This window comes from Bubalus kerabau, chromosome 23 (assembly GCF_029407905.1).
Source record: "Bubalus kerabau isolate K-KA32 ecotype Philippines breed swamp buffalo chromosome 23, PCC_UOA_SB_1v2, whole genome shotgun sequence".
NCBI lineage: Eukaryota > Metazoa > Chordata > Mammalia > Artiodactyla > Bovidae > Bubalus > Bubalus kerabau.
In genome coordinates, this window is record NC_073646.1 from 3,749,240 (window position 1) to 3,771,967 (window position 22,728).

Consider the following 22,728-nt stretch of genomic DNA (forward strand, 5'->3'; position numbering starts at 1 on the left):
AAAAAACATAAGATAGGAAAAAGGACCCTAAATTCCACTGGAACACCCCCATTGATGAATTACCTGACCTTGAACTCCTTAGCTCGCAATTCTCTGTCAAGGAGCTCTAGGAAAGGAAACTACTGCACAAGGAAAAACCTACCTCACAAGAAAAAACAGAATTGTGTGAGTACGCACGCCTTGAAACGGGTACACACCCGCCCAGGGGCCGTTGATGCTGACCGGGACAAAACGGACTTGTACTGGCGGAGATGCGACGAGCCCCGGGACCGCGCTCGGACACCGCCCGCTAAGCCGCGGGAAGGTCGGGGGCCCCACGCGCGGAAGGGGACGGCGACCCTCAAGGACGAATCTGAATCACTAGACTCCGCCGGCAGCCCGAACGCGACACAGGGACGACCTGGACGCACGAGCCTCAAAGAGCTGGGACGAGAGACAGCGACACCCGGGCGTCGAGTCGCGCGCTGGGCCCTCTAGGCTGGAAGGACTTGGAGACTCGGCGGTCGGTAACCCTTTCTTGCTGTCAGGGCTTAATTCTGAGCCGAAGGAGGTACCCCAGCCGCGCCTGGAACCGCAGCGCTAGAGTCCCAAGCGGGGCTGCGAGGGCCCGTCCCCGGAAGTGCGTCCCTTCTGCTTCCGGTTGGAGTGCCGATCTTGGCGCCAGGCGGACAGGCAGAAGAGGTAGAGCGGCTGGGTGGGCCTAAGTGGTTCCAGACCTGCGCCCCAGGACCCGCCTCTGAGTGGCGTGGAGCCGGGGGTTGTGCTCCTCAGAGCGGCGGTTAGACGCTTGGCGGCTTGCGGTTGAACCCCGGGAAGAGGGAACGGCTTCCACGAAGCCAGGCTGTCTGAGGTAACCTGGAAGCGGCTTCCCCTTCAGCGCCGGCTCCGGAGACGCCGAGAGACGCCTGTCACTGCTCGCGGCCGCTGCAAGGCAGCTGGTCGGAGCCGGTCGGCCAGACTACCCCGGGCGAGGCCCGACGTCATGTTCCTGAGGCCGCTCTGCACCCTTTGCGCGGGTGGCGCCCGTGCCCGCGCGGCTGAAACCCGCTCGGACACTGCCTGCAGGCCCAGTGCTCGCGGACGCGCCCCGAGTCGTGTCCACTTTCCCGCCTCCGCCGGCGTTTCTTTTACTGGCTGATGTGACCGCGGGAGAAACGAGAGTCCTCGCCTCAGAGATCAGCCTCTGTGATGCAAAAGTTTGTTAAGTGTCCCCCGTGCCCCCTGAGCCTAGTGGGCATAGGGAGCCGGCCTTTTGTAGATACCGCGGCTTCCTGGGCAGAATTTCTGTGCCATTTCTGCTGGGTAACCTCAGGGAAAGTGAGATTCACGAGGCCTTGCTCAGAGGTCTAAATGACCCTTGGAAAAGCTTAAAGTAATCATCACCAACTCACATGCTCTCCTTTTTTATCTGCTTGACATTTGGATAAACATTTTGTGAACAAGGGTCACCTGTAATTTTTCCTAGATCAAATTCAAAATACACGTATAAATCTTCTGCATAGTTTTCTTTACACATCTTGCAAAGAAATGTCAAGGATGTTTTCAGTTAGTTGATTTCTTGTGGGGAGCCTTTTTTTTTTTTTTTTTTGCTGTACTTTGGGAAATATGAAATCTGAATTCTCTGACCAGGGATCAAACCCTTGCCCCCTGCACTGGAAGTGTGGATTCTTAATCACTGGACCCCCAGGAGACTCCCTTGGGAGATGCTTTTTTTCAAGAAAATAAGGCTCCAGTTTTCCTAATTACTTTCCTTCTACTCTGGTCTCATAGTTTCAGCTCTCCTGGCAGTAATCACAATGGAAAGTAGCACCTCAAATGGTCCAGGAAGCGAAGGTTTCCATCTCAAGAGGATAAGGGTAATACAAGTGTACCCACTTACCAAAGACAGAAGATTAGGATGATATGTTGACATTTTAAGAGAAACTCAGAATATTCTCCTAATCTTTCTTTGACATGGAGAGGATGGCATAAGAAGTGCATGAGTTAAATATTTGGATAATCCCAAAACTCGTGGGAGCCAGTGGGTACTAGGTTTTTCACCTGCTAACCTTTCCTGATTTTTTTTTTCTTTTGAGAAGAAGAAGTGACTTATTGGAATTTGTCTTTAATAAGCTGTGCTGTATTCAGTTGGTTAATAGAAAAGGAGCAAAACACAGGCCTGGCAGTTGATTTTTAAAGTTCATTTTTCTCATAATAAGTAGCAAGTAATAAAGTTCATGTGACAATATCTTACTGACGTGAGCTTGTTTCTGCTCTCCGTGCTTTAGGAAGAAGATCCTTTTATTGATTTTATTCAAAACCAGATCGGGCTTCAGTTGTCAGAGGTAGCCGCTGGTGGGGTGTCTAATACAGGAGCAGAATTGTTCCTGGAGAAGAATGATGACAGTAGATCTGAAGGTGGCTGAGTTCTTGAACCCTCAGATCAGAGCTCTTTGGGAGACCAAAGGACCTGTGGCAGAGAATGCCAGTCAGCATAAGAAACATGCTCCACAGACGGACAGTCTCAGTCCTGAGAGGTCTCACCAGCACTTCCGGAACTTCCTCTATCATGAAGCAGCTGGACCCCGGGAGGTAGTTGACCAGCTTCAAGAATTATGCCGTCGGTGGCTGAGGCCAGAGATTCTTTCAAAAGAGCAGATCTTGGAACTTGTGGTGCTAGAGCAGTTCCTGACCATTCTGCCCGGGGACACACAGACTCTCATAAAGAAGCAACATCCACAGAGCATCGAGGAGGCTGTGGTCCTGGTAGAACACTTGCAAAGGGAAACTGGCCAAACAAGGAATGGGGTGAGGAGAAAGATTCTTGATGTGCAGTGAAATAGAGTGAAGGTGGATATATTGGGGCAATTAATTGGGAGAAAAAATGGATTAGGTCACTATTGTATTGCTCCTTTAACACTTGTGAAACAGGACCTGAAAGCACAGACCCGCAGCCTTAGTCAGCCCATAGGATTCAGAGATCCTGGCAGAGACTTCCCTGGCCTTAGGGACAGAGTTGAGTTTTGCTCTCTTTGGAGCCAGGGTATGTTGAGGGTAATGAGCCTAGTCTGGCTTGGCCAAGGAGATGGACCTCAAATCTTAGAAACATACAAAAAGCACTAAGGAGCTGGAGAGTTCAGGGCAGATCAGAAAAGAAAGGACTCTGAGAGACCAAAAGAGAGTGAAGATACGACAGAGAAGGAACAAACCAAACGACTAGGGGACAACTGCCCAGGAAGGGGAAAAAGTAGAAAGAACACAGGGCAAGAAAGATTTGAAACCCCAGCAGAGTAGCTGAGAGAAGAAAGACCCTGAGGGATAGTGTCCTCTGTACCACAGGCGAGAGCCTCCACTGCCCTCTCTCAGTGGTTGGTCCTGACTCTGCTCTGAGTGGGGATCCAGGACATGCCCTTGGGCAGGTGACAGCTCACCAGCTGGCCTCAGGCCCGCTGTGAATACCGGGAGGGCACATGTTTTGTATCAGAATCATTTGGGGATAGGACAGAGCCATTACTCTTACCCGCTTTTTTCTCCATTTCATCCCCATTGTCTGTGAGAATCTTCCCTGACTATGTGGAAAATGTGGCTGACAGGACAACTTTTAAATTCAATTCCTTAATCTTCTGAGAGAAGACAGGAAACCACTAAGGCAAGGATCTAAGTTGGGAGAGAAAGCCTGTCAAGGCAGCATGAGAACAGGTGGCCTGTGCAACCCTGTTAGTGGGCCGAACTGGGCTGAATTCAGAGGGTGGGACTGCTGTCTTGGAGAGCTTGAAGTAACCACACCCTTTACTGGTTTCTCCCAGTTTTCCCATGTTGTGTATGGATCGTTCTTGTGGAAAATTGGTGGCTGGTATCTCTAGGTCTTTGTGTCATTTCCTTCAGCGTCTCCCTCTTTCCCCGCAGTCTGCACTCTGCTTTTTCCTCCCTCTCCCATCAAGCCCAAACCAAAAGTCAGTTCTGTGGTAACAAGTATGGGGGTTATTTCTAGGTTGCAGTCCAGGAGCTGGGAAAGGAGGCAGTGCTCTTGGGAGAAGCAGCAGAGGCCCCAGGCTTCCAGCTGAAGCCAGCAGAGTCCCAGCCAGTGGGCATGTCCCTGGAGGAAGAAGTTTGGAACATACACCAGGGTCTACAAGAGCCACTGAGCAGGAATACCCACAAAGAACCTGAGCCCGTATGTGAGAGGGGTAAGGATCTTCATGTTACTTTTCTTCTGGGAGGTGGGATATAATTTAAGCCAAAATGTGTGAGCACTTCTGGTTACCCTGCCCTGTGGATCTACTAATGCAGCTACATTAGCAATTAGGATGCCCCCCAGGTGGCGGTAGAATAGGTCATGTGGGGTTGAGGGTGGGGGTTGGTCTAAGATACAGAAATCTCCCAACTGCAGAACCCTGGTAATAACACCGGCAATTGTTTTTAGAAAAGTAAAGATGGTCTGGCTCACCTCATCTTGAAAATACAGAAGAAATCTGGATCAGAATGGGTGGTTAGTGACAGAATGATAGTAATAGAATGTTAGTAATAGAATGTGTATACTACTGTGTACCAAGGAAAAAGTAATAAATGATTTAAAAACTATCTCCTACTGTACACTGGAGTCCTTGAGTACTTCATTTGCAAATATGTTTAAACTTTGCCAAGGTGACCAATTTATGTCATCAGAGGAAAATAATAAAAAGAGTTTTCTTTTGTTAATTTTGCTTGTGGAAACTGGGGCCCCTGTTGTAGAGGCTGGTAGATACTTGGTTCTCATTAACAAGGAGAAAGCCATTTCTGTGCACCACATGCTTATAAAACATCTCATCAATCCTGAAAAAATCAGGGTCTTCTATTTTTTAGAACTGACCATAGCATATTAGAAACATAAGCAAGAAATATTTACTATGGCTCCGTTTCACCCACAGTGGTGCCTGCTCACCGGATCCTAACCTTTCCTGAGCAGACAGACACCAAAGACTGGACAGTGGCACCTGAGCTTGTCTTGCCTGAGTCCCAGGTGAGCTGTGCTTTCCAGAATCTTGGGCTACCTCTCCCTGCTGCCCATGACCCACCCTGCCCAGCAGATGCTCAGAGGACTTAACCCAGATTTTCTCAGGACTTTGGGCACCTGTTTGCTGATCCCTTGCCTACTTCCTTTCTACTATCTCACTTAAAATTAATTCATGTGCTGTTAGTTCCTTTAGTGACTGGCTTACCATGCAGTTCATGGCTCAGAAGATTGGGCCGCTTTTGAAGTGGCAAGTACTTGGCTGAAGCCCATTCTCTTCTTTAGAGCTTGTTGACATTTGAAGAAGTGGCCATGTATTTTTCCCAGGAAGAATGGGAGTTACTGGATCCCACTCAGAAGGCCCTCTACAATGATGTAATGCAAGAAAACTATGAGACTGTCATCTCTCTAGGTAAAGTTTCTTTTTCCCCTTCCCTTTGCGCAGCAGTGGACTAATCTGTCCTGTTTTGGGGGGTACTGAAAATGCACCCTTGTGAGAGTCTGTTCTAGTAGCTGACTGGTTCTCAACTAGATGGTGTGGGCAGGGAAAAGGTATACCAGATCACCAGCAAGCTTTTAACATGTGTACATACTCATTCCTTATCCTAAAACTTGATCCTTCTCTTTTTCCCTCAAAATCGCTCTTCTCTTCTCTTTCCTTCACCCAGTATTTTAGGCTAGAAAACTTGTGGTCATCCTTTGCACCAATCTATTCCAACCCTGGTAGTACTAATGCATCACTAGTTCTCTTGGCTCCACCTTCCTGTGTGGCCTGAGTCCAACCAAGTCTCAGCCTCCTGTGCTTTAGCATTGTGGTGTAAGCAGCGGCAATCTCTAATAATGTCCACCTCCATACTTGGCACCCCCTGCCAGCATTCCTCCCTGCCTGCATTCCTCCCTGCCTGCAGTCTGTTCTCCACACAGCAGCCAGAATCCTTTAAAAAACCAGTTTATATCAGAACATGGCTCAACATCAAAGCCTTACTGTGATTTTTCACACATTCAAAATAAATCCAAACTCCTTATAGAGGCACCCAGGAACCCCCAAGTTCTGGCCCCTCTTCACTTTCCTCCCCTAGTCTGCCACTCCTGCCCTGCTCAGTCCTCTTTAGCCACACTGGTCTTGCTGTTTCTTGAACTCACCAAACTCATTCCGACCTTTGGATTTTCTGTACCTGGCACATTGGACTCAGTACTGCATTGTACAACACCTCTAATTTTTGTCTAACTCTGAAGAATTCATGTCATGTAAAGAAAAAAACAAGATTTCCTTTTCTTAACTTCACTCGTGAAAACTGAAGAGTCAACTGGGAAACCTGTTGACAAGCTAGTAGATGCTTGTTTAAAATGATGCTTGTTTAACTTCTCGGTACCATGTAACACTTTTAAAGTTGTTCTATCTCAACTGAAAGAATCAGGATCTTCTATACTTTTGAATAGGATGTTCAAAGATGGGAGGGAGAGAAATTTTCTTGTTCTTCCACAGCTGTGCCTGCTCACCAGCTCCTAGCCTTTCCTAAGCAGACAAATACCAGTGAGTGGACAGTGGCACCTGAGCTCATTCTGCCTGAGTCCCAGGTGAGCTGTACTTTTCAGCTTCTTGGGGCTGCCTCTCCCTGCTGCCCATGACATGCCCTGCCCAGCAGGTGCTCAGAGGTGTCCCAGATGTTCCCCCTGGGGAACTGAGTACCTCCTGGGCTGTTTGCTGATCCCTTGCCTACTTTCTACCATCTTGCTTTAAAATAATTCATGTGCTATTAGTTCCTTTAGTGACTGGCTTACTTTGTAGTTCATGGCTTAGAAGATTGGGCTGCTTCTGTAGTGGCAAGTACTGAGCTGAAGCCCATTCTCTTCTTTAGAGCTTGTTGACATTTGAAGAAGTGGCCATGTATTTTTCCCAGGAAGAATGGGAGTTACTGGATCCCACTCAGAAGGCCCTCTACAATGACGTAATGCAAGAAAACTATGAGACTGTCATCTCTCTAGGTAAAGTTTCTCCCCTTCACGTTGCCTAGGAGTGGACTAAACTGTCCTGTTGTTGGCATACTGAGAATGCACCCTTGTGCGAGAGTCTCTGTTCTAGTAGCTGACTGGTTCTCAATAAAATGGTGTGGGCAGGGATCACCAGATCACCAGGGAGCTTTTCCCCAGTACACATTCTTTATACTGTTGGAATTCTTGATCTCTTCTTCCATCTAAACTTGCCCTTACATCTTTCTCATTTCTGTAAAAGGCATCCCCATTCATCCACTTGCTCAGAACAAGCAATGTCCAGTCATCCTTTACCTTGATCTTGCCATAATACCCCACTAAGTCTAGCACTCTTGGTTCCACCTCACAGTGTAGCCTGAGTGTCACATCTCAGCTCCTTGGGCTCGTAGCATCCTGGTCTTAGGTAGCAGCATCTCTATTGAGGTTTACCTCAGTACGTTCTTCCTGGCACCCACTGCCTGCCCTCTCACAGTCTGTTTCCTATGTGGCAGCCAGAGTCTTTTAAAAACCTGACCAGATCATGACATTTTCTGCTTCAAACCTTACAATAACTTCTCATAACGTTCAGAATAAATCCAGGTTCCTTACCAAGACCCAGGACCCTCCAAGGTCTGGCCCTTCCTCACCAACCTGCTGTTGTCTCCTGCCACTTGTGCCCTTGCTCTGGACCCTCTAGTCACACTACTCATCTTGTTTCATGGACTTGATGTGCTCATTTCTTCCTCCTTCCCTCTGCCTGGCCCACATTTCTGCCTCATGACAAAACCCTCATTTTAGGGTTCTGCTCAGATGTTACTTTCTTAAGGAGACTTTTTATACAACTTTATATCTCAAGTAGCTTCACAGAAGCAGAATCTTAAAATGTTCTCTTACCCTCCCTTAGTTTTCTTCAAAACATGTATCACTTCCTGACATTTTATTTGCTTGTCTGTTGATGTTAGATTGTTTCACTCTGCACAAGAATATAAGCTTTGTGAGATCAGTGGACTTGATTTATTTAGCACTATGTCCCTGGCACATAGAGGGAGCCTGGTGCTTGGCATATTTATGGAATATTTATGGAAAATTTATGGAATGACTGAGTGATGAATACTTTCCATACTTGGCAGTAAGATTTTGAGAAAGTCCACTAAGTAATTCTTGTCTGTTTCTTCCACCTGGATGTGAACCAGTGAGCTATAGGAGTGGTAGAAATCTTTTCTAGTCCAGTGTTTGGTGCTTGAGGACTAAATAAAAAGTTAGTTTTATTTAGTTATTTTGTTTAACTTTTACTAAATAAAAGTAATGATGGCATGTATCATTTATGCCTGATACCCCACCCACGGACCTTTGCATTGACTCCCCTGAACCTGGACTTACCTAGTTTAAGTCTTCCTGTTTTTCAACTGTGGTGTTGGAGAAGACTCTTGAGAGTCCCCTGGACTGCAAGGAGATCCAACCAGTCCATCCTAAAGGAGATCAGTCCTGGGTGTTCATTGGAAGGACTGATGCTGAAGCTGAAACTACAGTACTTTGGCCACCTCATGCGAAGAGTTGACTCATTGGAAAAGACCCTGATGCTGGGAGGGATTGGGGGCAGGAGGAGAAGGGGATGACAGAGGATGAGATGGCTGGATGGCATCACCGACTCGATGGACATGAGTTTGGGTGAACTCTGGGAGTTGGTGATGGACAGGGAGGCCTGGTGTGCTGTGATTCACGGGGTCGCAAAGAGTTGGACACAACTGAGTGACTGAACTGAATTGAATAGTTAATAGGACTAGTGTGTGTATTTCTTGGCAGCCTTTGCAGTTTGATTCTACCTTAGTAGAATGTGGGATATTCTTGGTAGCAGAAGATGGGGATCATGCACTATGTTTCTGTAACCTATATCTTTTTCACTGGTCCAGCTCAGGTTTATTTCTCAGTCTCCACTTTGCATATCCATCCACCAATGAAGTATGTTATAAACCTGATATGAGATTTGGTGTTGTAAACTATTCAAGCATCCTTTGCTGTTCCTGAAATAGTTTGAAATTAGTGAACTGTTGTTAAGTTACCAGTCTTTGACCTTAGTTTTTCTGTTTCACAGCATTATTTGTGCTCCCCAAACCTAAAGTGATCTCCTGTCTAGAGCAAGGAGAAGAGCCATGGGTTCAAAGACCCCTGGAGTTCAAGGACAGTTCTGAAGAGCTGCCTACAGGTAAGTAGACCATGGGAAGAAGGGAAATGTGCCATGATAGGAATCTTTGCAAGGATTTCACATTTTACAGTTCTGCTTATCTATTTTTTTAAAAATTAGTGTTTGTCCAGTTTTTCTTTTCATTTACTATGGCTTACTTGCTCTGACATATAGTAAGCTGTTTCTCACGTTTATTCCAGCAGGGCTGAAGCTTAAAAATGACACTGAAAATATTCAGTCTCTATGTCTTTCTGACTTAGAAATACAAGCACCAGTAGCTATAGCATCAAGAAAGGCCAGATTGAAAGTTCCCCAGAAAACAATTGGCAAGGAAAATCATGGTGATGTGCATAGGGTGGGGAAATTGCACCGAGATTTTCCAGTGAAGAAAAAAAAGAAACTTTCAACCTGGAAACAAGAGCTGCTGAAACTTATGGAACTTCAGAAGAAAGAACGTGCAGCAGAGAGGCCTTTTAAATGCCAGGAATGTGGGAAAAGCTTCAGAGTTAGCTCTGACCTCATTAAACACCAGAGAGTTCACACGGAAGAGAAACCATATAAATGTCAACAATGTGATAAGAGGTTTAGGTGGAGCTCCGATCTTAATAAGCACTTAACAACACACCAAGGAATAAAACCATATAAATGCTCATGGTGTGGGAAAGGCTTCAGTCAAAAGACAAATCTCCACACACACCAAAGAACTCACACTGGAGAGAAGCCCTTTACTTGTCATGAATGTGGGAAAAAATTCAATCAAAATTGCCACCTTATTAAACATCGGAGAACTCACACAGGTGAGCAGCCTTACACCTGTACCACGTGCAGGAGAAACTTCAGCAGACGCTCAAGCCTTCTTAGACACCAGAAACTCCACCAGTAAAGGGACGTTTGTTCAGTGTCCTCAGTCTAAAGAAATTTATCAAGTGGAACTTGACTTTAAGGTGAAGAAAAATACAAAATTATGAAGCATGAAGAATTTTTCATCAGGAAACTTTGGGATATAAACATGTTTCATAGAAGGAATCAAGGTTGACTCTTCAAAGGATTTGTTAGTAGTTGCACTACTTGCTATTTTTACTAAAAGCTTCCAGGGAATTCCTTAGCAGGAGAGGTGTTCTAAGAACATTCTGAGTAAAGCAAAAAGCTGTTTGGGGATGTATATGGCAAAACAGCAAATTCAGCTTTGCAGAGCAGATGCAGCTATGAAATAATCTTCTTTGGCCACAGAGGTAAATATTGTTGGTTTGCATTGATTTCCCAAGGCACTCAAACTTAATATGATGGACACATTTGTATTATAGCATGGTCTTCCAAAACAAAAAGCAATAATATGCATGTTTAGTTGCATACCATTGTCTTCCAGTTTTGCCAGTTTCAATAATCTCATGGGCAGAAATGAATTCTAATGTAAAACTTTTGAAGAGCCAAATTGGATTTTCTTAACTGTCCCATCATTGGGCGTTGTTCACCAATTTGGACATTGAGTTCCTTGGTTAACTTTTTAGCAAATGCAGCTCTTGAATCCTATTAGTACAATTTTTACTCTGATGAAATATTTTCTTCAGCAATATCGATTCTATCCAGATGAACACATATAATCACTATTTTATGCCTCTCTGCTGGTGAATAATCACTATTTTATGCCTCTTGAAAAGGGAGAGCACCTCTAAGAAGGAGATAGAATGGAAACAGGTTGGAATCTTTAGCCATGTAAAGAAGAACTTTCTGCAGTAAAAGAAACTAGACTCTTTATATCACAATATCAATAGGATAAAACAGCCATGAAAATGAGCACTTTTTTTCAAGGTCTAAATGGAAATTAATGGGAATTCAGGATCATCTTCTCAGGTTTTTATCTGTTTGCATTTTAATTTGGTTTTTGTTTGTTGTTAAGAACAAGGAGAGAGTTACATTTGTCTGGGAACTAGAGTGTTTTCTGCACCAGGATCTTGTGGCTCCCTGGGCATGTTATTCTGGGAATCCAGTGAGCTGGAGACCAAGTTCCCAAAAGGGGAGCTAATGCTGGGTGGCAGGCAAGGATGGACAAATGCACCTCTACATTGGTTAACTTACACTGTAACTGTTAAGCAGGCAAGGACATCCTACTTCTGTTTTCTTCATCCTTTCAGGTAACAGCCTTAGGTTACGAATTTGATAGATTGCTAGAAATCTCCTTAGGTTGTGAGTTTTCTTGTAACTCCCCCTTTTATCTGCTCAGTGATGCAGATATGTTCCTGGTAGAGCATCTAGGTGTAATCAGGAAAGGAGTTAAATTATCTCTCCCAAATCTCTGACTTTATAAAGTAAGGAAGTTAGGCTTAAAGAGATCCAGAGGCTTGTTACAACCGCATAGTTAGTGGGTCTGTTGGCTGTCACTTAGCTGCATCAGTCAGGCCTGAAGGCAGGATCAGCAGAACTGATCTATATGTTGTTCCGGTCCAGCCAGCCTGGATGATACGTTGTTTCTAGCTAGTAAAACATGCCTGTTTCTTGATTGGTTACTGAAACATTCTTAAATCTCCATTTTCTTTATGAAATAGAGATAATGCTTAACTCAGGGTTCTCTGAGGATTAGAGGGATTGATGAAGGAAAAGCACCTGATGATCTGACTGATAGTGGGGTCTCAGACACTGTACACACCTTTCTCTTTCCTCTGAGCCACAGTGGTGTGTTGGGTAGACTGACCACACTGAAGGAGCAGATCCATTTGTGGCTGTTGCAGCTTCTTCCAGGAGCTGAGCACTTGTTGTGGTGGTTTGCTCAGTTGATTTGTTCCTTGGCTTCAGTGCTTTATGGTGTAAGTCACCTGACCAGTTGGTGTGTCTCTCTCAGCAGGATTTCATTATCTTCCCTAAGATGAACTCCAGCAAGTATTATTTCCTAAGCGCAGGTAGCTTTGCAGCTCTGGTCTGTATGGATCTTACTGAACATCCTTGGTCTTAAACCCCGGGGATTCTTGTCTCTTCTCCCAATATATACAGGTTTGGATTTCTTGCTGGTGCTACATTCATTCATTCAAGTTAATGAGATCTTGTTATGTGCCCAGGTACTCTTCTAAAGTAAGGATACAGTAGTGGACAAGGATACAAAATGTTTATCCTCATGGACCTTGTATCCTAGTGAACAGTAAGAAGGGAATGGTTAGATGTTTTTGCTTCTTGCAGTTGGGGTCCAGAGATAATTTTGAGCAGTGGGTTGTGTGCAGAGGTCTCACTTCTTGGCTGAAACATTTATTTGTTGGTGCAGGACCCTAATGCTGTTTTTTCCTGCCTCAGCCATGTAAGCATATAGAAGAGGAGACGAAATTCAGAACAGTCTGGAATGCCAAGCACCCAACAATGGGGAGCAGTACCTGTTCTGGAGAGTTCCCTAGACCTGTAATGGACTTTGTAGGAAGGATTAATAAACTTTTGTTGTGTTAAAACACTGGGATGTTGGTGCTGTGTGTTTCTGCAGCATAACCTGGCCTGTCTTGTTGGAAACATTAGAACAGATCCAGCACTTGCTGGATGGCACATGTAACCCAGTAGAGGTTGACAGTCTTCTTGAAACAGGAGAAATGTGAGCCTTAGAATGAAGCCAACACCACAGCAGACAGAGCAGGGTGATACTCAGGTTTTAGAGACACCATTGAGCTGTAGGATCAAGCATCACCTGATACCTAGAATTGCACTGGACTTTTCAGCTACATAAATCTATACATTTCTTATTATTTAAGCCAGTGTGATTGGCATTTCTGTTCATTGTAACTGAAATAATTCTAATATAGAGAGCAATAACTGATTTAAGATAATATATGTAGGAGAGGAACAGTGTTCTTATATATATATATATATATATATATATTTATTTATTTAATTCTTTCATTATGGAAATTATCAAAATATCTAAAGTAGAGAAAATAATATGACCCTTATATAGGCTTTAAAATTTTTGCCAGTTTTTACATTTACCCACTCCATTGTTTTGTTTTTATTTTGTTTGGGGTGGGTGGGTTTTGGAATATTTGGAATATTTTGTTTTGGAATATTTGAAGCCAATCTCAGACATTATGACATTTCATGCATAAATAGTTTCTTCGTTAGACATAAAAAATCCTTGATAGTCTCTGCGCTAATCTGTCTATGAAAAAGAATTCATTCAGTCAATAGAGGCTGTCTCCACATGGCGCAAGCTTAATTGAGAACATGGGAGCTGTCTTTTCCTCCCTCAGAGGGCTACCAGAACTTGACCAACAGCTTCTCAATATGACTCTATAAGAGGACCCTCTTGGTCTCCTCCGCACCCCACGGTATTCATTTGTGAGAACCAACAGGCAGCCTTGATGCCTCATAATAAGGGTGGTCCACAAGGAATACTAGATGCCTGTCGTGATCACTTGAGCAACTTATTAAAAGTTGAAACTTCATGATCAACTGCTAACTTTTAACAAGCCCCAGTGTGATTTACTCATTAAGAGTTCAGTAGTAATAGTTAATTGTTGGTTTCCTAGAAGCCATCAAAGAACAAAATAATAGTAATTACTCTTTAACATTTTCATATGGAACATTTACATTGAAGCTCAAAAAGTGCCCTCATTTACCTACTTTTCATTGGTGTTCCTTCTTTTTTTCTTGAAATAATGTGTAAATGAATGCTAAAAATACTATAGTAAAAATGCTTTTTACTATAATTTATAATCCACTTCCTTCTAAGCATTCCTGTTTGATTGTATTTTTTACAATTAGCATTTAACCATCACATTTCAGTAACTGCTAAGATGAAAAATGAAGTGGATATTTAATATTCCTATTCTAGTTTTTTCCTTATTTAGTACCATACATTCTCTTAATGAAGTTTCTCTCCTTTTCCCTGGTTGGTGTCTACTTGTTCCCTTGATCCTCTTTCTGTTGTTCTAAGGTTATTATTCTGTGCTTCAGCAGTCAGTGTTCTAATAGTCAAGAAGTGTGGTGCAAACTACTTTGACAGATGCCTTCATGGCCAGTTCAGCTTACCTTACTTTATAACTATTGACTTAATTAACAAAATGTTTTTTGCAACCAGTCCTGGTGCCATAAGTTAGGATTTATCACCTTTAATTCCCAAATTGATGTATTAACTGTGCTGCCAAAAACTGGTTCTGTCTTTATCTCTGCCTGTGGATGTTTGCTCCCTAAAACTGTTGGAGAGATATGTACTGTGAATGTTCATTTATTCATTCAACATCGGATATTGATATAGAGCACTTATGTGTCAGGAGCATTGTTTTAGGTGCTGAGATTTTATGTTTATGAACATTTTTGGTTTTGCATTTTTGCTTCTAAAGTATGCTGGATTGGGGATAAAGTGGGCATTCTTTAGGCTCCTTCTCCATGGTTTAAACAATTTGTATAATATTTGTTGTATTCATTTGTTTGGCACTTTGGCTTTTCATGGTCAGTTTCCCACTCTGCCTTACCTTTAAGACCAACCACAGCTTCCCAAAAACAGAATAGGAAAAACACAACTCTACTGTCTTACATACCTTAATGTTTTGTTGGTTTTTTTTTTTAATGTGGTTGGGTTGATTTAAACTCTTTACATTTTGAGAGTGGATTTGCACAATTTGGAGAGCATCTCCAATAATTTTTAAGAAAATATTAAAAGTAGAGACATAATTAGAGCATTAGAGCTGAAATAAGAAATCTAGCTACATTCTCAGTAAGTCATGAAGACAGAAAGCCAACTCTTAGGAAAAGTTGGGCACTTTAGTATATCAGCAATTATATCCTACTTGCCAAAAGAGTATTTTTAAAGCTTGTGTCAAGTTTTTATAACTACAAACCCCCAAATGATGAGAAACATCATCTCAGGAAGCATTACTTGACACTAAAGAAACTCAGTAGTAGAGAGATTATTATTGAAGAATTTGAGTAGACGTTTCTCACAATAAGATATACAACTGGCCAGTCAGCATATAAACAGGCATTCAACATCATTAGCTGTCAGGGAAATTCAAATCAAAATCACACTGAGTTCCCTGGCAGTTCAGTGGTTAAGGCTCTGTCACTACCAAGGGCCCAGGTTTGATCCCTAATTGGGAAAATAAAATCTCACAATTCGCCAAAGAAACAAAAAAACATTGAGATACCACTTAACCTCCCCTAATGTGGTTATAATCAAGATTAATACATGTTATCAAGGATGTGAAGAAATTAGAACCCTCATACACTGCTTGTGGAAATTTAAATTGTACAGCCATTGAAGAAAACATTTGATCAGTAACTTCCAAAGTTAAACATAGAATTTCCATTTGTCCCAGCAATTCGACTGCTAAGCATTGTATATACCCAAGAGAAATGAAATCTTATGTCCACAAAAAACCTTATATATGAATATACATAGCAGCATTATTCACAGTAGCCCTGAAGTAGAAAGGACCCCAAAATCTACCAACTGATAAATGGATACAAAATGTTATAGTTGTACAATGGGATATTATTAGCAATATAAAAATAAAGGAAATTATGATACATGCTATGACATGGATGAATGTTGAAAACATGCTAAGTGAAAGTAGTTAGACATAAAAGGTCACATATATTACATATCAAGAATAGACAAATCTTTAGACAGCAAAAGTGAATTAGTATTTTCCAGGAACTGAAAGCTGCAGGGGGTCGAGTTTGCTAAAGATACGGGGCTTTTTCAGGGAATGATGAAAATGTTCTGAAATTAGTGATGATGAAATGTAAATATACTAATAAACTGCTGAATTAAATACTTTAAATTGTGAATTTTATTATGTATCTTATATCACAATTTAAAAAGTGACAAGGGATGTAAGTATGTATCATAATGCTGTTTTTATCTGCATTTCCTTAATGACAAGTATACTTCAGTATTAATACTAGCAGGTGGGACAGGGAAGAAGATTGTGGACAACAAAAAAAGGAAGATAAAGTATAGGCTTTGAAAAGAAGTAAACTAATTTATGAAGATTTGCAGAGGCAGGGATTAGGTGTCAGAGTGGAGAACCAGTAATACACGAAAGAAAGAATATCGTATAAAGATTGGAAAAGCACTAGAAAAACTAATAGTATTAGGGTTCCAGCTCTGGCTAAGTTAAAATAAGCATGCTTCACCTTTTTTCTCACATAGACAACAACCTTAAAAATTTGGGTAAAATGCATAGAGCAGCTATTTGAGAACTTTATTAATCGCAGGTGAATTGGAGAACAACAGTAGAATTCAAAGCATCACAGAACTGATAGTGAATTTACAATTTATGTTCTCTGATATTCCTTTACCTCAGATTAGCACAACTAGCAACCTGGAAATGAACACTGTAGTAACATGCAGACAAAAATACAACATTTGTTTATGACAAACTCAGGGAACTAGGAAAAGAATGGAACTTCTTCAACCTATAAAAGAGCATCTATTTTTATAATTAATTTTCCCACAGCTTGTGGGATCCCAGTTTCCTGACCAGGGATTGGACCCAGGCCATGGCACTGAAAGCAGCAAATCCTAAGCACTAGGTCACCAGGGAACTCCCAAAGAGCATCTATTTTTAAAAAACCCATTGTAAGCACCCCGCCCTGCACTCTGCAAATGGCGAGCGAGACAGCGGAGATGCGCTGAGGAGCGGAGGCGAGCGTGCAAAGCCGCTTCGCCCCTCAGTCCGGAGCCCGGCCGGGCCCTGCTGCAGGGAATATGTACTCTTCCATTCCTGAAACCGAGTCACACAGCGAGGAGAGCGGCGGCTCAGCCAACGTGGTTTATAACATTCACGTGATTGGAGTCCTGCACTGTTGGGTGGGCAACAGGCAGCTCCTGGGGTTGCACGAGCAGCTTCGGAAGGAATATGGGGCCAATGTGCTTCCTGCATTTCCCGCCAAAAAGCTTTTGGCTTTGACACCGGCAGAGTGAAACAGGAGAGAGCAGTTAGAGAAATACATGGAAGCTTTTCGGGAAGACCCATTGCTTGGGAGCAGTGAGACCTTCAATAGTTTCCTTCGTCGGGCACAGCAGGAGGTCCTCACAGAAGAGGTCTCTTTGGAAATGCTGCTCAGCAACGGGCAGAGGGTTCTGGTCAACGTGCTAACTTCAGATCAGACTGAATATGTCCTGGAGGGTGTGGCTGCAAAGCTGGATATTCCAGATGACTTGATCGGCTACTTCAGTCTCTTTCTAGTTCGAGAAAAATAGGATGGAGCCCTTTCGTTTGTACGGAAGTTGCAAGAGTTTGAGTTGCCTTATGTGTCTATTACCAGTCTTCAGAGTCAAGAGTGTAAGATTGTGCTAAGGAAGAGTTATTTGGACTCTACCTAAGACGACAATGTCATGGAGAACCGGGTTGGCCTGAACCTGCTTTATGCTCAGATGGTAGCAGACATTAAGCGTGTGTGGATCCTGGTCGCCAAGGAACAGTAGCAGCTCAAATCACTGCAGGAGGAGGTCTCCAAGAAGGAGTTCCTGCGGCTGGCCCAGACACTGTGGCACTATGGCTACTTGCGCTTCGATGCCTGTATGGCTGACTTCCCAGAGAAGGACTATCTGTCTGGTGGTGGTGAGCGCAGGCAACAGTGAGCTCAGCCTCCAGCTCTGCCTGCCTGGCCAGCAACTCCGTGAAGTCTCCTTCCGGGTCACCTGCATGCGATGCTGGTGGGTCACCTCCTCTGTGCCATTGCCCAGCTGAGGCACAAGCAGCCTCTCCCGGGGTGAGGTGCACCTGGAATTGGCTTTTGAATACCTCATGAGCAAGGACCAGCTACAGTGGGTCACCATCACCAGCCCCCAGGCTATCATGATGAGTATCTGCTTGCAGTCCAAGGTAGATGAACTGATGGTGAAACAATCTGGCGGCAGTATCAGGAAGATGGTGCACCGGCGGGTGGGGGGCACCCTGAGATGCTCAGACAGCCAGCAAGCCGTGAAGTCACCACCGCTGCTTGAGTCACCAGATGCCACCCGGGAGTCCATGGTCAAACTCTCAAACAAGCTGAGTGCTGTGAACCTGCGGGTGATTGGCACTCCCGGTACAGATGCCAGTGCCAGTGATGTCCACAGCAGTTTCACCTTCAAGGGCATTGGAGACAAGTACCTGTGATCTCCAGCACTCGGATATCTGCCCTTTGCCCTGGGGGAATGTTCAGAAACTAGCCCTGTGCCTATATCCCCCCTGCCTCCCAAACAGGGGTCATTTTCCTTTCTCTTGTCCCCTTTTCTCCTCTCGGCCAGGGGCCTCCTAACCCACCTCTTTTTCCGCCACCCTCCCCCATCCTGGGGCTGGCTACACAAAGGATCACCTAGAGCTGGCCCTCAATGCCAAATTAGCATTTAGTATTTTGCACAAAGTCCACCGGACCATGGCTACCTGCCTGGGGAGGAACTACAGTTCCCTCCAGGCTGCTTCTGGCTTCTAGAGGCCATGAGTCAAGGGGATGGGCAGAGGTCTGTGTATGTTCTGGCCCAGCTCTCCATCATTAAATTCAGCCTGATTGCTGCCTAAAACAAACAAACCCTATTGTACATATCACACTTAATTGTCAGAGACTGAATGCTTTCCCTCTGAGCTAAGGAACAAAAGAAGAATACCCACTCCTGTCACTCCTGTTTAGCATTGTACTGGAAGGCTTGGCCAGTCCATTCAAGAAAGAAAAGGAAATACAAAACATCCAGATTGGAAAGGAAAAACAAAACGTTCTTATTCACAGGTGACATGATTGTCAATGTAGAAAATCCTAAGACCCTACCAGAGTTTCTGGAGTAAGTACATTTAGTAAGATCACATGATGCAAAGTCAACAAACAAATTCTGTTTCTATACACTGGAATTAATATAGTTTACAATAGCTTCAAAAAATTAAATAGTTATAAATCTAGTGAAACATGAAGTCAAACAAGTCCTAAATAAATGGGAGGACTTAACCATGTTCATCTGTTTTGATCTTTACAGTGTTCCTGTTTACTGTGTTCATTTTATAGATGATGAAACAAAGTGCGAGAGAGATCCACTGGCTACCACAGCTAATTATTTGCAGACTACAACAAGGTTCCCAAGTCTCTAGGTTCCTAACGTTCTAGGATATCTTCCTGCATTTATTTATTTGTTTAACTAGCTGAGCAGGGTCTTAGTTGCTGCACGTGAACTCTAAGTTTCAGCACGTGGGATCTTTTAGTTGCGGCATGTGGGATCTAGCTCCCCTGCCAAGGGTCGAACCCCACACTCCCTGCATTGGGAGCGCAGAGTCTTTAGCCACTGGACCACCAGGGAATTCCCTGCCTCCCTATTTAGACAGCAGGGTAATTGGATGGCTATATTGACAGGAAAGAGAAGTGGGTGGGGGAGAGAGGGACAGAATTGTGTTTGATTATGGGAAGAAGTGAAGGAAGAGCAGTGATTCTCGGTAGTACTACTGTGGCTGTCTCGTCTGTAAACGGAGGGAGAACAGGTGCCACAAGGACCCTTCAAAATAAGAGAAACAGAAGCGCCCAAACTGAAACGCCTGGCGATTCATGGGGTCGCAAAGAGTCGGACACGCTTCAGCGACTGAACTGAACTGAAGGATTAACAAATAAGCGGTTTAAATAGGTTATGACGCAACGAGGATCCCATCTTCTCATTGGGTAAGACTGCTGTCGATTAGCGAAGGGGCGGGACCAGTCGGGGAGGGCTATGCATGCTCCTCGCCGCTGTTTTCCGGCTTAGCCTTTGCGCATGCGCCAGACTTTTTGTAAGTCATGGCTTGCACAATGGCAGCTCCCGCGCTCTGGGAAAGACGGCCTGGTGGTTAACTGACTGCGTTGAGGGCGGTTTTCCCGGTGGGCGGACCCGAGCCCTGCAGCTCCCTCCTCTCTGAGGCTGTAGTCGTGTCTCGGATCCTTGAACGGGAAGACACTCAGTGACCATGAGCTGCAACCTCCTCTGTTTGGAGAGGCCTGGGAACTCGGAAGCCTGGTGTGTGGGCCCTGTCGCTCTTCGCCCTGTCCCTCCCTTTCCCCGTGAAGTCGCCTTTGAAAGGCCCTGAGCCTCTTGTTCTTGTGATGTACGCGAATAAAGCACTGGTTCACCAAGGCCTTATGGCACTCGTGCTGGGCAGTGGGGACACGAAGACAGCTCAGAACTCCTTGTCTTCAGAGAGCGCCTAGACTGTGGAGTAGATTACCCCGCAGAAACAAATTCTGGTGTTTAGGTGGATAATGTAGCTGAGCAAGGGCCGTGTACCTCTGGTGCAGAAAGCCAAACTCTGACCGCAGGTGTTTGCAGTGTAATAGAGGCGGGGCACGCAAGACAACAAATACCTGTCCGGCCCCCAATATTAGTAGTGCTGAAGTTCAGAAATCCCACCTTAGAGCCATGGGAGTGAAAACGAAGGGGAGACCGATCTCAGGGACATCTCAGCCGAAACCAATTTTCAACTTAGTTTGTACTCTTTATAATGCTTGAGTATTGGACACCCGGTCAGTAAAACAGGTGTGAAGACCCTAGTCGTCTTTGTCTTTTTTCACCCATTTACTCATTTGCCAAATGTTTATTTTAGGACTGAGCGACTTCACTTTCACTTTTCCCTTTCATGCATTGGAGAAGGAAATGGCAACCCACTCCAGTGTTCTTGCCTGGAGAATCCCAGGGATGGCGGAGCCTGGTGGACTGCTGTCTATGGGGTCGCACAGAGTCAGACACGACTGAAGTGACTTAGCAGCGGCAGACACTTCTTGAGGTGCTGCGATTCACCAATGAAACAAATTACCCACTCTCCAAGAACCTTACATTCTGTGGGGATGACATACGTTAAACCTATTAATATATGTCAAATAGTGAGATATGCTTAAAATTCCTATAAGATGGTACTTCTCTTACACCAACCCAGACCATTTACTCTGCACCTTCTAAGTGCCAAGCACTGGGCCAGATGCTATACAAATAGCATTTCTAATCTTTTCCTCTGTGCTGCATGGTATTGTTATGCTCAGATGAGAAATAGAGGCATAGAGAAGTTCAGTATTTTCCCCAACATCATTAGTATGGGTTGAGCTGGGACTGGAAACTGTATCTAGTTGATGGTCAAGGCCTGTTTGATTTCCATTAGGTAACTCGTCTGTCAGCCTGATTATATCCACATTGTGGGGATTGAATTTGGCAACTTGGAGAGCTCCCACCAGCTCTTCGGACTCTCCCATTTCAGCAACTGCTGGGCCTCACAAGCTTTGAGCCAGCTCTGGGAACCTTGGTCATGATGGTTGGACCCCAAGCTGCATTCAGGTATAGGATCCTGGAGCTGAAAGTAATTTTTGATGGTCTGCACAGGGAGATCCAAACCTGGGTGAGAAATGAAGCATTGAGAAGGCAGTGAGCTTGGTGCAGCATCTGGAGTGAGAACCCAGCAGAGGAAGGCATGGTGAGAAAGGGAGCATGGAAAGAGAATGGAAATCATATTGGAGATGGCCTCGGTGAGGGGACAGGCAGTTGAAAAAAGGTGGAGAAGCTTAATTTAGCTTCTGCTTAAGCACTTGTTTTCCTCATCAGTGTCCATGCCAGTTTTTTATTTTTGTTTCTCCACGCTGTGCAGTATGTGGGATCTTGGTTCCCCAACCAGGGAGCAAACCTGTGCCCCCTGCAGTGGAAGCGCAGAGTCCTAACCACTGGATTGCCAGGGAATTTTTGATTCCCGATTTTAGGAGAACAGATTTCTTTTTCCCCTTTGAAGGAAGGAGGGAGAGTTCTCAATAGATCTTGGCTGCAGAGAACAAAGGAAGGGAGGTATCTGTCCCTGTAGAACTCAAGCTTTCTCCCCACACATTATAATGATCCAAGTCATCTCTGTACGTGAGAATCTTCTGGTTCTTGATGTATCTTGTAAGACAGAGGGATTGCAGTGCTCAGTCAGCTGTGGGAACTTTGATTGCATCTCAGTGTCTAGTTTGCACCTCTCACAAAGCAGATTAATAAGACAAAACTGCCTTTGCGAAAATTACTATCTTATTTAAAATGGAATCAGAGCTCAAAGGAGCAGATATCATGCCCCACCTCTAGACATCAATTGCATCAGCAACAGGAAGAAGGTTTACTTTTCTACCCACCAGAAGAATTTCTACTGGCCCAGCAAAATACCTGCTAATGGGAGATTGTCAAAACTCAGCCAATGAAAACCCACTATACTCCTCCCATTTTGCTCCTTTGGATTCTTGAGTCACGTTCGCCAGACTTGCTAACAGTTGCGAGTTTACATATTCCAGCCCTAAATTGTCCCCAAATTAATTTTTCTGACAAAAATAACAGGCTATTTTATTGTTTTAGGTAAACACCAGGTACTGGAGGAGGCTGTGAGAAGCGGCGGGAGCCCAGCTCGGGTACCGGCAGGGACGGGGGCTGCACCCGGCGGGACGATGGGTTACCGCCCGCCACCTGCAGCGATGGAGGAAGAAATGGCCGCGAGAGGGCGGCGCCCATGCAGGGACCCCAGGCTCCAAGGGCCTGAGATTTCGCGGCATCAATTCTTTCCCGCTGACAGGCTGCTCCCTCTGTTGCAGCCTTGATAAAGCAATGGGCGTTGCGGAGCCCTCTCCGGAAGTACGTCACTTCCCCTTCCGGTTCGCTGGGTTTTTTTTGTTGTTGTTGTTGTTGTTGTTTTTTTTT

General features: G+C 44.4%; 1 protein-coding gene and 1 pseudogene across 6 annotated transcripts; both read left to right on the forward strand.

The window, feature by feature from the left end:
* The first annotated feature begins 582 nt into the window (after positions 1-582).
* On the forward strand, positions 583-22,507 carry LOC129637911 (zinc finger protein 75D-like). Of its 6 annotated transcripts, XR_008707630.1 has the most exons (11): positions 583-850; positions 2,268-2,787; positions 3,971-4,166; positions 4,887-4,978; positions 5,255-5,381; positions 6,456-6,547; positions 6,829-6,955; positions 9,033-9,143; positions 19,077-20,049; positions 21,182-21,354; positions 22,390-22,507. XR_008707630.1 is itself a non-coding variant. In XM_055562230.1 (9 exons), the coding sequence occupies exons 2-9, from the start codon at positions 2,377-2,379 to the stop codon at positions 19,157-19,159; spliced, it is 1,239 nt and encodes a 412-aa protein (XP_055418205.1). In that variant the 5' UTR covers positions 583-850; positions 2,268-2,376; the 3' UTR covers positions 19,160-20,419. The 6 variants fall into 6 exon arrangements, 5 of the variants coding, with proteins under 5 accessions (XP_055418205.1, XP_055418202.1, XP_055418203.1 ...); XM_055562230.1 differs by lacking the exons at positions 21,182-21,354; positions 22,390-22,507 and having other exon boundaries at positions 19,077-20,419; XM_055562227.1 differs by lacking the exons at positions 19,077-20,049; positions 21,182-21,354; positions 22,390-22,507 and adding an exon at positions 9,323-12,550.
* Positions 13,007-19,063, forward strand: LOC129637912 (sorting nexin-17-like; annotated as a pseudogene).
* Positions 22,508-22,728: the final 221 nt, after the last annotated feature.

Bases quoted from the DNA above. Each gene is read 5' to 3' on its own strand.
- LOC129637911 (XM_055562227.1), top strand. From the start codon at position 2,377: ATGATGACAGTAGATCTGAAGGTGGCTGAGTTCTTGAACCCTCAGATC. The intron at 4,979-5,254 runs GTGAGCTGTGCT...TCTCTTCTTTAG, and splicing joins TTGTCTTGCCTGAGTCCCAG to AGCTTGTTGACATTTGAAGA. The intron at 6,956-9,032 runs GTAAAGTTTCTC...TCTGTTTCACAG, and splicing joins TGAGACTGTCATCTCTCTAG to CATTATTTGTGCTCCCCAAA.